The sequence below is a fragment of the Seriola dumerili genome, unplaced genomic scaffold (assembly GCF_002260705.1).
Source record: "Seriola dumerili isolate Sdu_G_001 unplaced genomic scaffold, Sdu_1.0 BDQW01000449.1, whole genome shotgun sequence".
NCBI classification, from domain to species: Eukaryota; Metazoa; Chordata; class Actinopteri; order Carangiformes; family Carangidae; genus Seriola; species Seriola dumerili.
The window spans coordinates 1,239,900-1,251,087 of NW_019174704.1; the positions used below are offsets into that span (position 1 = coordinate 1,239,900).

Consider the following 11,188-nt stretch of genomic DNA (forward strand, 5'->3'; position numbering starts at 1 on the left):
CGACACACGCATGGATACCCTCAACAAAGAAGATGCAGGACACCTTTAAGAAAACGCCTTTATCTCCCTGCCTCACTGTCACTGTGGCGGCCACTCATGCCATTTCGTCGTGCGCATTTTTTTTTCATCGGCTTCCTGCGGTCAAGTCTGACAATAGAAAAGACAAATTACAAGCCCGGAGTCGTGCTGGGGGCAGCGATATAGACGACAGTATGTTTAAGATACATCGACGCGGTGATTGAAATATTGCAATCCCGGAGATTTGCAACAGCAGGCATCAAAGTTCCTATAGTCAATGAGGCATAAATAACTCCTTTACTCACTGTGATCTTTGGGATGTTCTTTTTTCCTTGATAAGACATTTTTCGTTCGGTTCCACCTTCAAAATCAAGCTTTAAAAAACGGTATTCCCTCTTTACGGATGCTGCAGCGGCCCTCGCCTGGATGGGAGCTTCAGGGAATGGTCGCCCCTCTGTCAGTGCGATGTAAAGTGCCTCGCAGAGTGCTATAGGAGCGTCTCTGGTCCAGTCACCCGGCCCCTCCCTCAATAGGCTCAATTGGAAAGAGGCGGTGTGACAATCTTTCCACTGGAGGGCGCAGTGGAGCAGCTGGTGATCAGTCTGCAGCCACCATCCAGTTGTCTGCATGACTGAGCTGTCGCACATTCTTCCTCGCACATATACAGCACATATCAAATTATATTAGTGATTATTAGCCGGAGGTCATTCTTCTCTCGTAAACATCAAGTTGACCTGAATTAGCTGGTTTAAAAATTCACACCCATGTTCTCTCTGTGTATCCCTTGCCAAAGTCACTCAAGAGATGAACTGTTAGCCATTAGATTAGAATAAATTGCACTGTACTGTATAGGCAAAAGGAAGCAGCAAAAGCAAGACTCTCTAATCCAGGGAGAGTAGAAATCATCATCATCATACTCATTATTAAATCCTCATTATTAACATTAAAGGCTGAAAATATTCAGCTACTTTAAAACCTAACTGCACCATTGCAATACTGCTAACCATATAGGTATATACTGAATGAATAAACATTTACCAGTTTGCAAAATAAATTCACTGAGCTGTTGATACAAGGAAGGATAGTATATGACCAAACTTGTTTTGATTGAAAATTTGAAAATCTTAAAAGAAAAAGAAAAACACATTTATTTTAAATTCAAACATGTTCTATGTCTTATTTAAAAAGCACAAACAAATCTAATTATATGAACAAATTCCAGGTCACATTTTCTGTTTAAATAGAAATATTATATTATATTCGAGTAGGTTAGAGTGTAAATCTTTTCCAGTTATTACCTACAAGATTGTGTGGTTTTGTTTTTGTGAACACAGAGGAGGGGCAAAATGGTGGAGCAGCTGTCACAGAGCCTGTCCACCACATTACACACCCCACATGTCTACTCCCCACGACACACACACACACACACACACACACACACACACACAGAAAGACTCTCTCCCTCTCTCTGCATGTCCCCACCCAGCCATGTGTCTCTATTGTTTGGACTTAAAGTGGACCCCCCCAACCCCCCTCACCCCATCACCCCCACCCCACACACACACACACACATACTCACCCTCCACTCCACCAGCACTCCCCTCCTCAGCACTAATGCACTCATACCGGCGTGCACGTGACTGACACAAGTGCATGTGTATAAATTATAAACTGAAAAAAATCATAGTCAAATTCAGTACATACTCTTAATAGCTTCCAAGAAGAAAAACGTAGATTAACAGCACAGAAGATTTGAAGTTAAATGTTTAAAGGCTTTATTTGTATAATTATGTGTACGCTTCATTTAACAATAATTCAAAGAAATTATGGGCCGCAATGAAAAATCATCATCCATGTGGTTAATGTCATACGCTGACCATCTCAACATATAAGATGCAGATAGGCCTATCTATCTAGGCCTATATGAGGTGTTCTTATAAAGATGATAAAAAAAATAATAATTTTGGAGGAAAACACTTTCTCTGTATTTAGATGTCAAAACAAAAAAAACGAAACAAAAAATCTCAATAAATTGCTCCATGTTACTTACAGGATAAATAACAACACTACTACTACTACTAATAAAGGTTTTAACTGTCATATATGCTCATAATTGAGGGATGAGTCATTTAAAGAGGATTAAAAAAGGGAATCATTGCACAATTAGTTCATGTTGTGTGTCTCATAGCAAAAATCTACAAGTGTTGATGCTTGAAGTGCATGCATGTGTAACACATTGGCCAGTTTACTACATTTATTTTCAAAATATCTCATCCTCTAAACATTTTAGCGTAGCATCTCACCATGAACATCCTTTCACAAGCACAATTTTTTTATACTGGGTTGGGAGATAAATATTTTTGAAATAGATTTGGTTGTTAAAAGGACGCAGCTCCTGCATGCTGACATGTCCTTTCATGGCAGTGAGGGAGTAAGGCATTACCTCAGCATTCCCAGGGCCTTGGAGAATGCGTCAACAACGCACTTGAAGTTTGCAGGCCTGCTACCTCTGCAGACCACATTAACCAGCTGACACTGACAGACAGGCAGGGGGCGGACAGATCAAGGATGCAGAAGAGACTCTGTCGGGTCATCGAAGCCGTACCAGCGGGCTTGCTACCTTGGTGGCCTCAAATGGAAAAGAGAACTGATAAACTTTCACCAGCAATCATATTAAGAGACACCATTAACCTATACCCATCAGCATGATCATGTTTCGTGCTCTCGCTAATGTGTCATCACTTCATACCAAAGGATACAGGATGAATTTAGGAAGGACACCGGTGACAGTACAGCGTACTCTCATTGCTATTTTTTTGATGAAGGTTTTGAATTCAGTGCTTATGAGATTTAGTTTATGACTTCCTCTGGGTGAGAACAACAACATACACACCATCACAAGGATCATGTTTGGTTCATGGGGCAAATCTTAGTGGGATTAAAAGGGAACTTCAGCAATTTTGTCATACATTTCCATAAAATTGGGGGATTTTTTTCAAAAAAAAAAAAAAAGATGGTCAACATGCAAGCAGCAGAGTTCAAGCTCCAAAAACACTCAAGCCTACATTTCCCATAATGCAACTCGACAACTCCCTTTGTTGTACTGAGTTACACACCCTTTTTTTTTATATAAACCTGACACTCCAGTATGTAGCACAGTCTTTCTGAACTGTCTCTGAATCAGGATTATAGTTGAATGTTTTACCTACTGCACCTTTAATAATTGACCTGTGGGATACTGTCATAATTTACATTGCACCCTACACCCGTGCATATGGACAAGCTTAAACGTATCAGCGCATAGGTGTGCCTGTACTTTATGTGTGTGTCAGTGTGGATGTAAGTGTGTAAAGTGCCTCTCCCAGTCTGACTTCCACCCTGCAGAACAATAAAGAGGAGAAGGGAAGCGGGGGTGGAGGGGTTGGGGGGCTCATCCCTAAAACAGGCCAACCAGGCCAACCAGGCCAACCAGGCCAACCAGGCATCTGGCTGGCCACTCCCCATTATTCACTTCATTACAGCAGCTGATTACCCTAATTAGCTCACCAGACAGGAAGAAACCAGTAACATATACAAATATGATCATTATTGTTTACTATTACTGCATCCACCAAAGCTTATTCAATATAGACAATTACTTTGCTATAGCTATAAGATAGCCATGCATTAACCCCTGACCACCAACAGACTGCAGCTTTATAATGTCAAAGACATTCTGAATGAGATGAAAAGGCATTGAAACTGGGAAAAGAGACACTGGCTTTTCCACTTATCATTAGTTTGCATGTTGAGCCTGACTGGCATCCAGAGTGTACTAAATAATATCAGAAGAGTAAGCATGCCCTGTCTCTGCTGTCAGTCTGATGTCCTCACAAAGTTTCTACACCAAGCAAAAAAACAAAAACAAAACACACACACACAGCCTAACTCTTGTCTGTTGAATTCTGCTGAATCATCTGGTTACCTCAGGAGGTGCAATATTGCAGTTCAGCATCAGGCCACAAGGGGGAAATTGGCTGCCGGCCACACTGAAGATTTCTACATTCATGCTTAGGGGAAAAACTTCATTTTTATACCATAATGGACTGTGACAGTAAAGGCTGTAAAAGGCAGGATACAGTTTATATTTAGAATTCAGAAGAGACAAATCAAAATGTATCGTGAGGATTCAAATGCAGATAGATGGAGATAGGTTGGTGAGGGTGTGCGTGCCAAAGAGTCTGCTGTCTGGCAGAGAATCAATGACAGCACAGAAATCACTGATGCATAAATGATGAGGACAAACCGTTCAACCACAACAGTTAGAAAAGTAAGGTAAAAAAGTATTTTCAAGAAAACTTTTCTCATTTCTACCATAGATAATTTATCAGTATTCCCAAGTCTCCAGTGAATCCAACAGAGGGAGATAAGAGATCTGCCACGACAGCAGACTGTTTTGTTTTACCTTCACTGTGCCCTTAGACTCGGATCGAGCAGTATTTCAGTTGTGGGAATGGTAAGTGGGACTGGCATCAAAGGGCAACACAATACATAACAGAGCGTCTAGACATTCAAATGAATTTACTTTAAGTGATTATCTAGAAATTTTCCAATTAAGATTCTAAAAATTCCAAGAGCTCTTGGTGGGAAAATGTATGATACTATACTATTTTTCATTGGTATCCTCTAAAGCAATACACACCATTTAGCAGCACGATTACAGCAAACGCAATCAATGCTGCCGGTGATCTCAGACAAGGGTTGACGTCAGGCTGATAATAACTTTATGCATTTAAGCATATTACATTTTATTTGATTCTATTTGACTCTAATCTATGACATTGGATAATTTGATAATGTTTTAACTCTTTCCTGCTCCCTCACATTTGAACTTTATTGCTTTAAATCATTACTTTTGATTTCTCTTTTTGGAAAACACATCTTCTGCAGCAAAAACGAAAAAGACAGACTTGAGGACGGATCGTTTGGTTTTTTGTCTTTGTCATTGTGACAGTTGGCTTCACTTTGCTCTGGTGCTGAACATTTCAAACCCTGCGTCTCTCTGTGCCTCTCTCTCCATGGTGCTGAAACATTAAAGCCCAGCCTCTCCTTGAATGTCTCACCGTGGTGCCACACACACATGACATCATCAAAACATTCTGGTCACTGAGGACACCTATGATTTCTAGCAACAACAGGCCTTCTTCTACTGCCGACAGTCTATGATTTCTAGCAACAACAGGCCTTTTTTCACTGAAGACAGTTTGACGTAAGGAAAGCACAGGTCTAAATAATAAAATCAATGATGGTTTAATTCCATTTAGCTGCTTCAGTTTCAGGATCCTGGTATCGTGCATGCTGGCTCACTGTCACACTGTGATGGCAAATGACTGTGTGTTTCCATCCACTACTGTTATGCGAATAAAAGGAGTGAGTGGCCCTAATTCTCCATTAAACTGTTGCAGGAGAAGAATGCGATGATGTAATGAAAAGAGAACCAGCCACGGTGGAAAACAAAGTTAAAAAACATAATGGAGAATGACATTTATGTTTCGCTCCACACAGATCTGATGTTTTCATCTGCTGCCATTTTTCATCTCTTCAGTGGACAATAAAAAATAAATAAATGAAAAAAAAGTATTATTTTGACATATATTAAGGTTGCAATATGAGTCACACTTTCAGTTGGAATGGCCATTTTTGCATTTCATTGTTACTGCAAAAAATAAAATAAAAAAATGATAATGATATGATTTTTGTTGGGGCTGGTAACAAACAAGCCTGTTCCCTTACGTGTGGAGAATATGATTTGTATTGCTGTAACACTATGATGCTTCATTTATGGTATGTTGTGACACATTATACCTTTATCAAAAGAAGAAAAAGAAAAAAAAGAAAGAAAAAAGCTGCTCCTTTGATTTGGATATTGCACTTGGCCATATTGCAATTTTGATAACATTTAGATGAATTGTTCAGACCTAGTGGACACCTCAGTCACATGCTTCATGTAGATCATGATTTATTCTCTAAGTCTGTTTCTATTGTCACACTGATACACCATTGGTACACCAACTTTTCCACCTAAGCCAAGCATAAACATTTTTTTTCTGTGATATATGAAGTATTTTTTTTAACTCTTTGGAAGAAAAATGTCAGGCAAGTAAAATGGCAAGTATGACAATTTTTTCAGTAATTAATGAGACAGCACACTGTACTGAACCACACTGAACTTGATGGGACTTTCTGTTGCTAATGATAGAAAGTCTAATTCTGCTACCACCACATGCACCACTAGATCTACCTGTATGACCCCTTCTCAGCCATATATAATCAGCTCTTACATGATAGCAATTGAACAAAATCACCTATACCAACACCCACCATGAACATCTTTACCATAGCAACCACCTGAAAACTCCCTAGATTTCTCATGCAGAAGGCACTATGTGATTATTAGCTGTTCCGATTATTTTATGCCACTGAGATGCACATGCTATAGATGAATTTTTTCAAACTGTACGTACTGCAGGTTTTAAAGTAAGAAAAATGCTCATATTTCTCAATTACAGTTGGTGTGTGTTACACTTCTAACCTGTGTGGTATGAAACAACAAAATATAAACCTGGATTTAGTTGTCCAACTACTTGTGACTTCACTCCTCTCTACTAGGGCTACACTATGTCACCAGCTTGCATTTGAGCTTGTTGTTTTAATGGACCAGTTGTCACAAAAATAGCAGGTCAATATGTTGCTGAATGTGTGGGCACAACACTTGTTGCACTTTCTCTGCAGCCAAATATTTAGCATCACGGTCGCCAGCTCTGTGGTTTCACTTAAACAGAAGTAATGTCTGCAGAGGCCCAGGGTTGTAGCGATGACAGAAATTTTCATTGGTCCAGCCTTGAGGCTTTCCAGTCTGTGGCCTTGGTTACTTGAGTTTTTTTTTTTTTCTTCATTACATTGTCTTAATACATTGGCTGAGTTCCCCTGCAGTATTCTTCAAGGGTTTAAGAATAATAGTAGCCAAACAAACGTTGTTGAATGTTGGCTGTGGGTGGTAAGACTCGTTTCCCAGTCATTTTGGCAGACTGTGTGTATTTTTTAAATTCACTGAGAAATTGAATTTGCTCCTTACTCCACTCATGGCTGTTAACTATTTGTTTCATACTATTTGAAGCCCCATGACTAAGATACTGTATCTATTCTGCAATGCTGTTAAATCATCTCTCTTTTTTCAGGAAGCTTTATCATCATAATCAGTTAGGCCATTTAGTGATGTGGCAGAATGAAGCATCCAAAGCCAAGATGAAGTACAGACTTTATTAAGGTGTGGCCCACAGCCTGACAGCGTCAGTGTCAGTGGGAGTTCATTAGTAAGTTAATTGTGTTTGTATAACTAGAAGGCTGTGAGCCTATAGGCTACAGAGGTCGTTTCCATTTTTAGCTCACAAATCTTATTTCTTTTCTTATATCTTATATTTCATATCTGCTCTGCAATTAACCATCATAAAACATCACTTATTAAATAAATAAGGAACCAGGAAGGAGAAAGTAAAACTAACAGGCACAACAGTGACACACAGTGAGGAAACCAGCCCTGTCATTTACACATGCTGCAGCCAGTCACGCAAAAGTTAAAAAAAGTCCCCTTACCTCCTCATCTCCCAGGTTCTGCAACACTTCTTTAGCACCGCTGGTTCTTATCTCAACCTGAGCTGAGTCTTTCCCTCGTTGCCTGCTTGCAGCGGGACTTCCAACACCAGAGGAGCTCCTGCTGTCACTCGCCGGGCTCCTCGCCTCCCGACCGGTCTCTCGTTTCGCGGTCCTCGGGGTGCGGGAGCCCCTCTGGCCGACGCTCAGGGCATCAAAGTCTATGGTTTTACTCTCAAACGCGCCCTCGACGCTGCAAAACAAGCCGCCGTATTTCTGCCGGGGGACCTGGTCGGCCGTGCCGGGTCGGGCGAGATAAACCGGCAGGTCGTCCTCTGCCATGTCCCAGTTTCCCCTGCGCTCTGCCATGGTGGAGCCCTGCACAAAGTGACCGAGAAAGACGGTGAAACTAGTGCTCAAGTGGTGTGTGCCTGCTAGTGTGAGTGTGCGTGTGTGTGTGTGTGTATGTGTGTGTGTGTGTGTGTATGTGTCGTGCTGCGAGGAAGCCAGGGCAGACAGGCAGGCAGGAGTTGAGTTAAAGCCAGAGGTGGCACTGTAGTGGCGGTGACGCCAGATGCAAAGGAAGCTTATGGTTTTATATCAGATATTTCTTTTTATAAATAAGTTTCATTGATTGGATTGTGGACTTGGGTCTTTTTGTTTTGAGTTAGTTTTTTAAATCAGCCAGTGAGATTAACTAAGTGGACACAGGTGCGTGAGTGTGAAAGGAGCTGTCCTTTTCAGCACCACTTAAGACGCCACACGCGCACCCACCACGCTCACCACCCCCACCCACCACCCCCCTCTGGCTTGGTGAAAACACTTCACCTCAAAGTAGGATAAAAGCTGGTGCTTCCTCGCGTGTGTATGTGTGTGTGTGTCAGAGCCTTCTGCAGCAACACCCTGGGGTGATTACTCTACGCCAGCACAAATGAGACAGGATCGTGTCAGCACCGCGGGAGACAAGCAGCTTTCAGGCTAGAGGGTCTCAAACTGAGAGACTGCTGAGTCAAGGGAGCTACAAAAGGGGGTAAGCAGGAGTCAACGCCGTCACTCAGTCAACAGGAGGGCAATTATGTAACGGGCCCATATATCAGCATGTTTCACAAGTCTGAAAACAAGCCTGTACAAACCAGTTAAATTCTGAAAAACTTACATCTGCCTTGAACTACACTGAACCGCAGCCAGTGTGCATTATCTTCCTAAGACTAATGAGAAGGAATCCCATTAAAATTATAATTCACTGCCTTCTTATCTGCCAAAATTCCACTCAGAATTGTTGTTTTTGATAAATAAAAAAGTGGAAAAAAAAAAATAATAATAATCGCAGCTCAGTCCTGAACAGCATACAGTCTTGAACGGTACACAGCATGGCTTTGGTTCAGCTCATAGGTGGAGGGCTGGGGTGGAAATTTTTCATCAGGTGGATTAGAAATAACATGTGGCTGCCCTCAGAGATCCCATTGAAGTGCAAAGTGTGTGTGTGTGAGAGAGAGAGAGAGAGAGAAAGAGACAGAGAGCACACAGTCCACAGAGATGAGAAAGAGTCTCAAGGTCAGTCACACTGTCGGCTGCAGTGAAGTCAAACAGGGCCTGTCCTCAAGTCTCATCTAACAGGTTGTCATCAATGTTTTTCAGGCAGGGAGCCACTGCAGTCACGCCAGCATCCAGTGTTCTGTTGAACCCCTGTCAAACCAAAGAAAAAAAACAAACACAAACTCATGCATGGCAACCAAACTTAAACTTTTTAAATCCGTGACCCTGATGATGAAAAGTGAGTACGTTTCTAAGCAAGAGGAGGACATCTTTTTGAACATTTCTTATCCTTTTGCAAATATATGCTAGCATGAAGGAAATGACTGCTAGACATTAAATACAGGATCATGCAGATTACAAAACTCAAAATGAGAAGGAAAAATGTGCCATACATGTTCTTTTGTTGTTATCTTATTTCATAGCAGCTGACCCTTGCAATATCTGCAGATCAGAGAAAAAGCATGGGAAGGAAAAGAAAAAGAAACCATCATGCACTAAATTCTGAAAAGACGGCTTTGTGGAGATTTTTTTTTGTCATGGGACTGAAGCTGGGTAAAATATGATAAGTTGCTCTTATTTCCACACATTCCTTGCTGAATACCACTGTCGCAGTTCCTGTGGCTCCGTTGGCATCTAGTGCAGTAACTTGTCAGGCAAGCAGAAATTTCCACTCACATGAATGTGATTAAAGCATCAAGGCTTGTGAAGATGCCAGGAGTCCACTGAAAGTTCCCGCCTCTGTAATTCTATGGTAACTTAGTGAGTCTCAGTGTTTTCTGGGGGTGTCTGTTCTCCTGCCCTCTAGTGTGTTACTTGTGTTTTAGACGGTAAATAATGCTGAGAGGAGGAGGAGGACAAAAAACAAAAGTGACAGCATTCTTTAGGTTTTCCTCCCCCAACAGCTTTGTGTTTTGGCTGGCCACACACTGACACCAAGCAGCTCGGATGACTTGACGAATTAAATGTTATGTGAAAGAACAAGGACAGCGCTCAGAGGCTCCTGCGGAGTGTGTTTGTGCTGCACTGTACCCTGTTTTACTGTGGTCGGGACAGAGCAGACTGACTGGGAGGCAGTGGAGCCATCAGCTCTCACTGTCTGGCTTTCAAAGTCGGTGATGTCATGATAGCTACAAACCATAATAACAAAACAGTCAGTGAGTTGTTTATTGCATTTGGGCGCAAAAGAATTTGCAGCGTCACTGTCGAAGCAAAGTGAGTAGGTGATTATAAAGAAAGTAGATGATGGGTTGTCTGGTATTTTCCAGCAAATAATGACCACAGATTTTGGCATTGCACCTTTTGAATGAAATATAGACCCTGTGACATGGAGCTGTTTGGCACTTGGTCAGGAAGATCACTAACAGGATATTGCTCTGACTTAACGAGGCTTTTAAAGCAGTGACAGCAGCGATGCTGGAACGAAGCACCAGACTCTCCCCCCATCGCCGTATTAAAAATGGATGTAAGGTAGGCCAGCTAGCAAAGACAATAGCTTTCCTTTTTGCCACTGGCTTGAGTTCATGTTCATTCAGGCATGACGGGATGACGGCGGATTAGAAGGAGAGTTTGGCAAATTCAAGCCTAGTGGTCTTCATGGATTTGGCACAAAAGGCCTCACGGCAAGCAAACCTTTAAAGAAGTGGGTAAGTGGGCCACTGTTCCACAGGCAAGTCAATAGGAGTTAATTTAAAGAGGAAACCATAATGCACAAGATCTGACAAGCACAAGTGAGTTCTGCATTGGCTCACCTTTATTCAACACACTGAATAAACTGAGTGGTCAAAAAAATAATTACTGTCCTTAGATGGTCTTAATAATGTCCAAACCCTGGATCAGCACCTGTGTTTTTTTCCGGGTTGTGTGTGTTCTGTTAAAAGAATGTGTTTTTTCTGAACCAAAATGTAATCCCTTGGTAGCACAGTAGGATTTTTTTTAATTTTTTTTTTAAGCATAGCAGCCATTAATATGTTTAGTCTGAGAGCACACCTGTACTCGAGTTTACCGG

General features: G+C 41.5%; 1 protein-coding gene across 2 annotated transcripts in view; it reads right to left on the reverse strand.

Annotated features, from left to right (window-relative positions):
* The window catches only part of LOC111234358 (dihydropyrimidinase-related protein 3), a 32,826-nt gene extending 32,323 nt beyond the window's left edge, over positions 1–503 (reverse strand). For both annotated transcript variants that reach the window (XM_022762396.1, XM_022762395.1), the window contains exon 1: positions 324–503. In XM_022762396.1, coding sequence (XP_022618117.1) covers positions 324–362 — 39 coding nt within the window. In that variant the 5' untranslated portion in view covers positions 363–503. The remainder of the gene's footprint in view (positions 1–323) is intronic.
* Between the last annotated feature and the right edge of the window lie 10,685 nt (positions 504–11,188).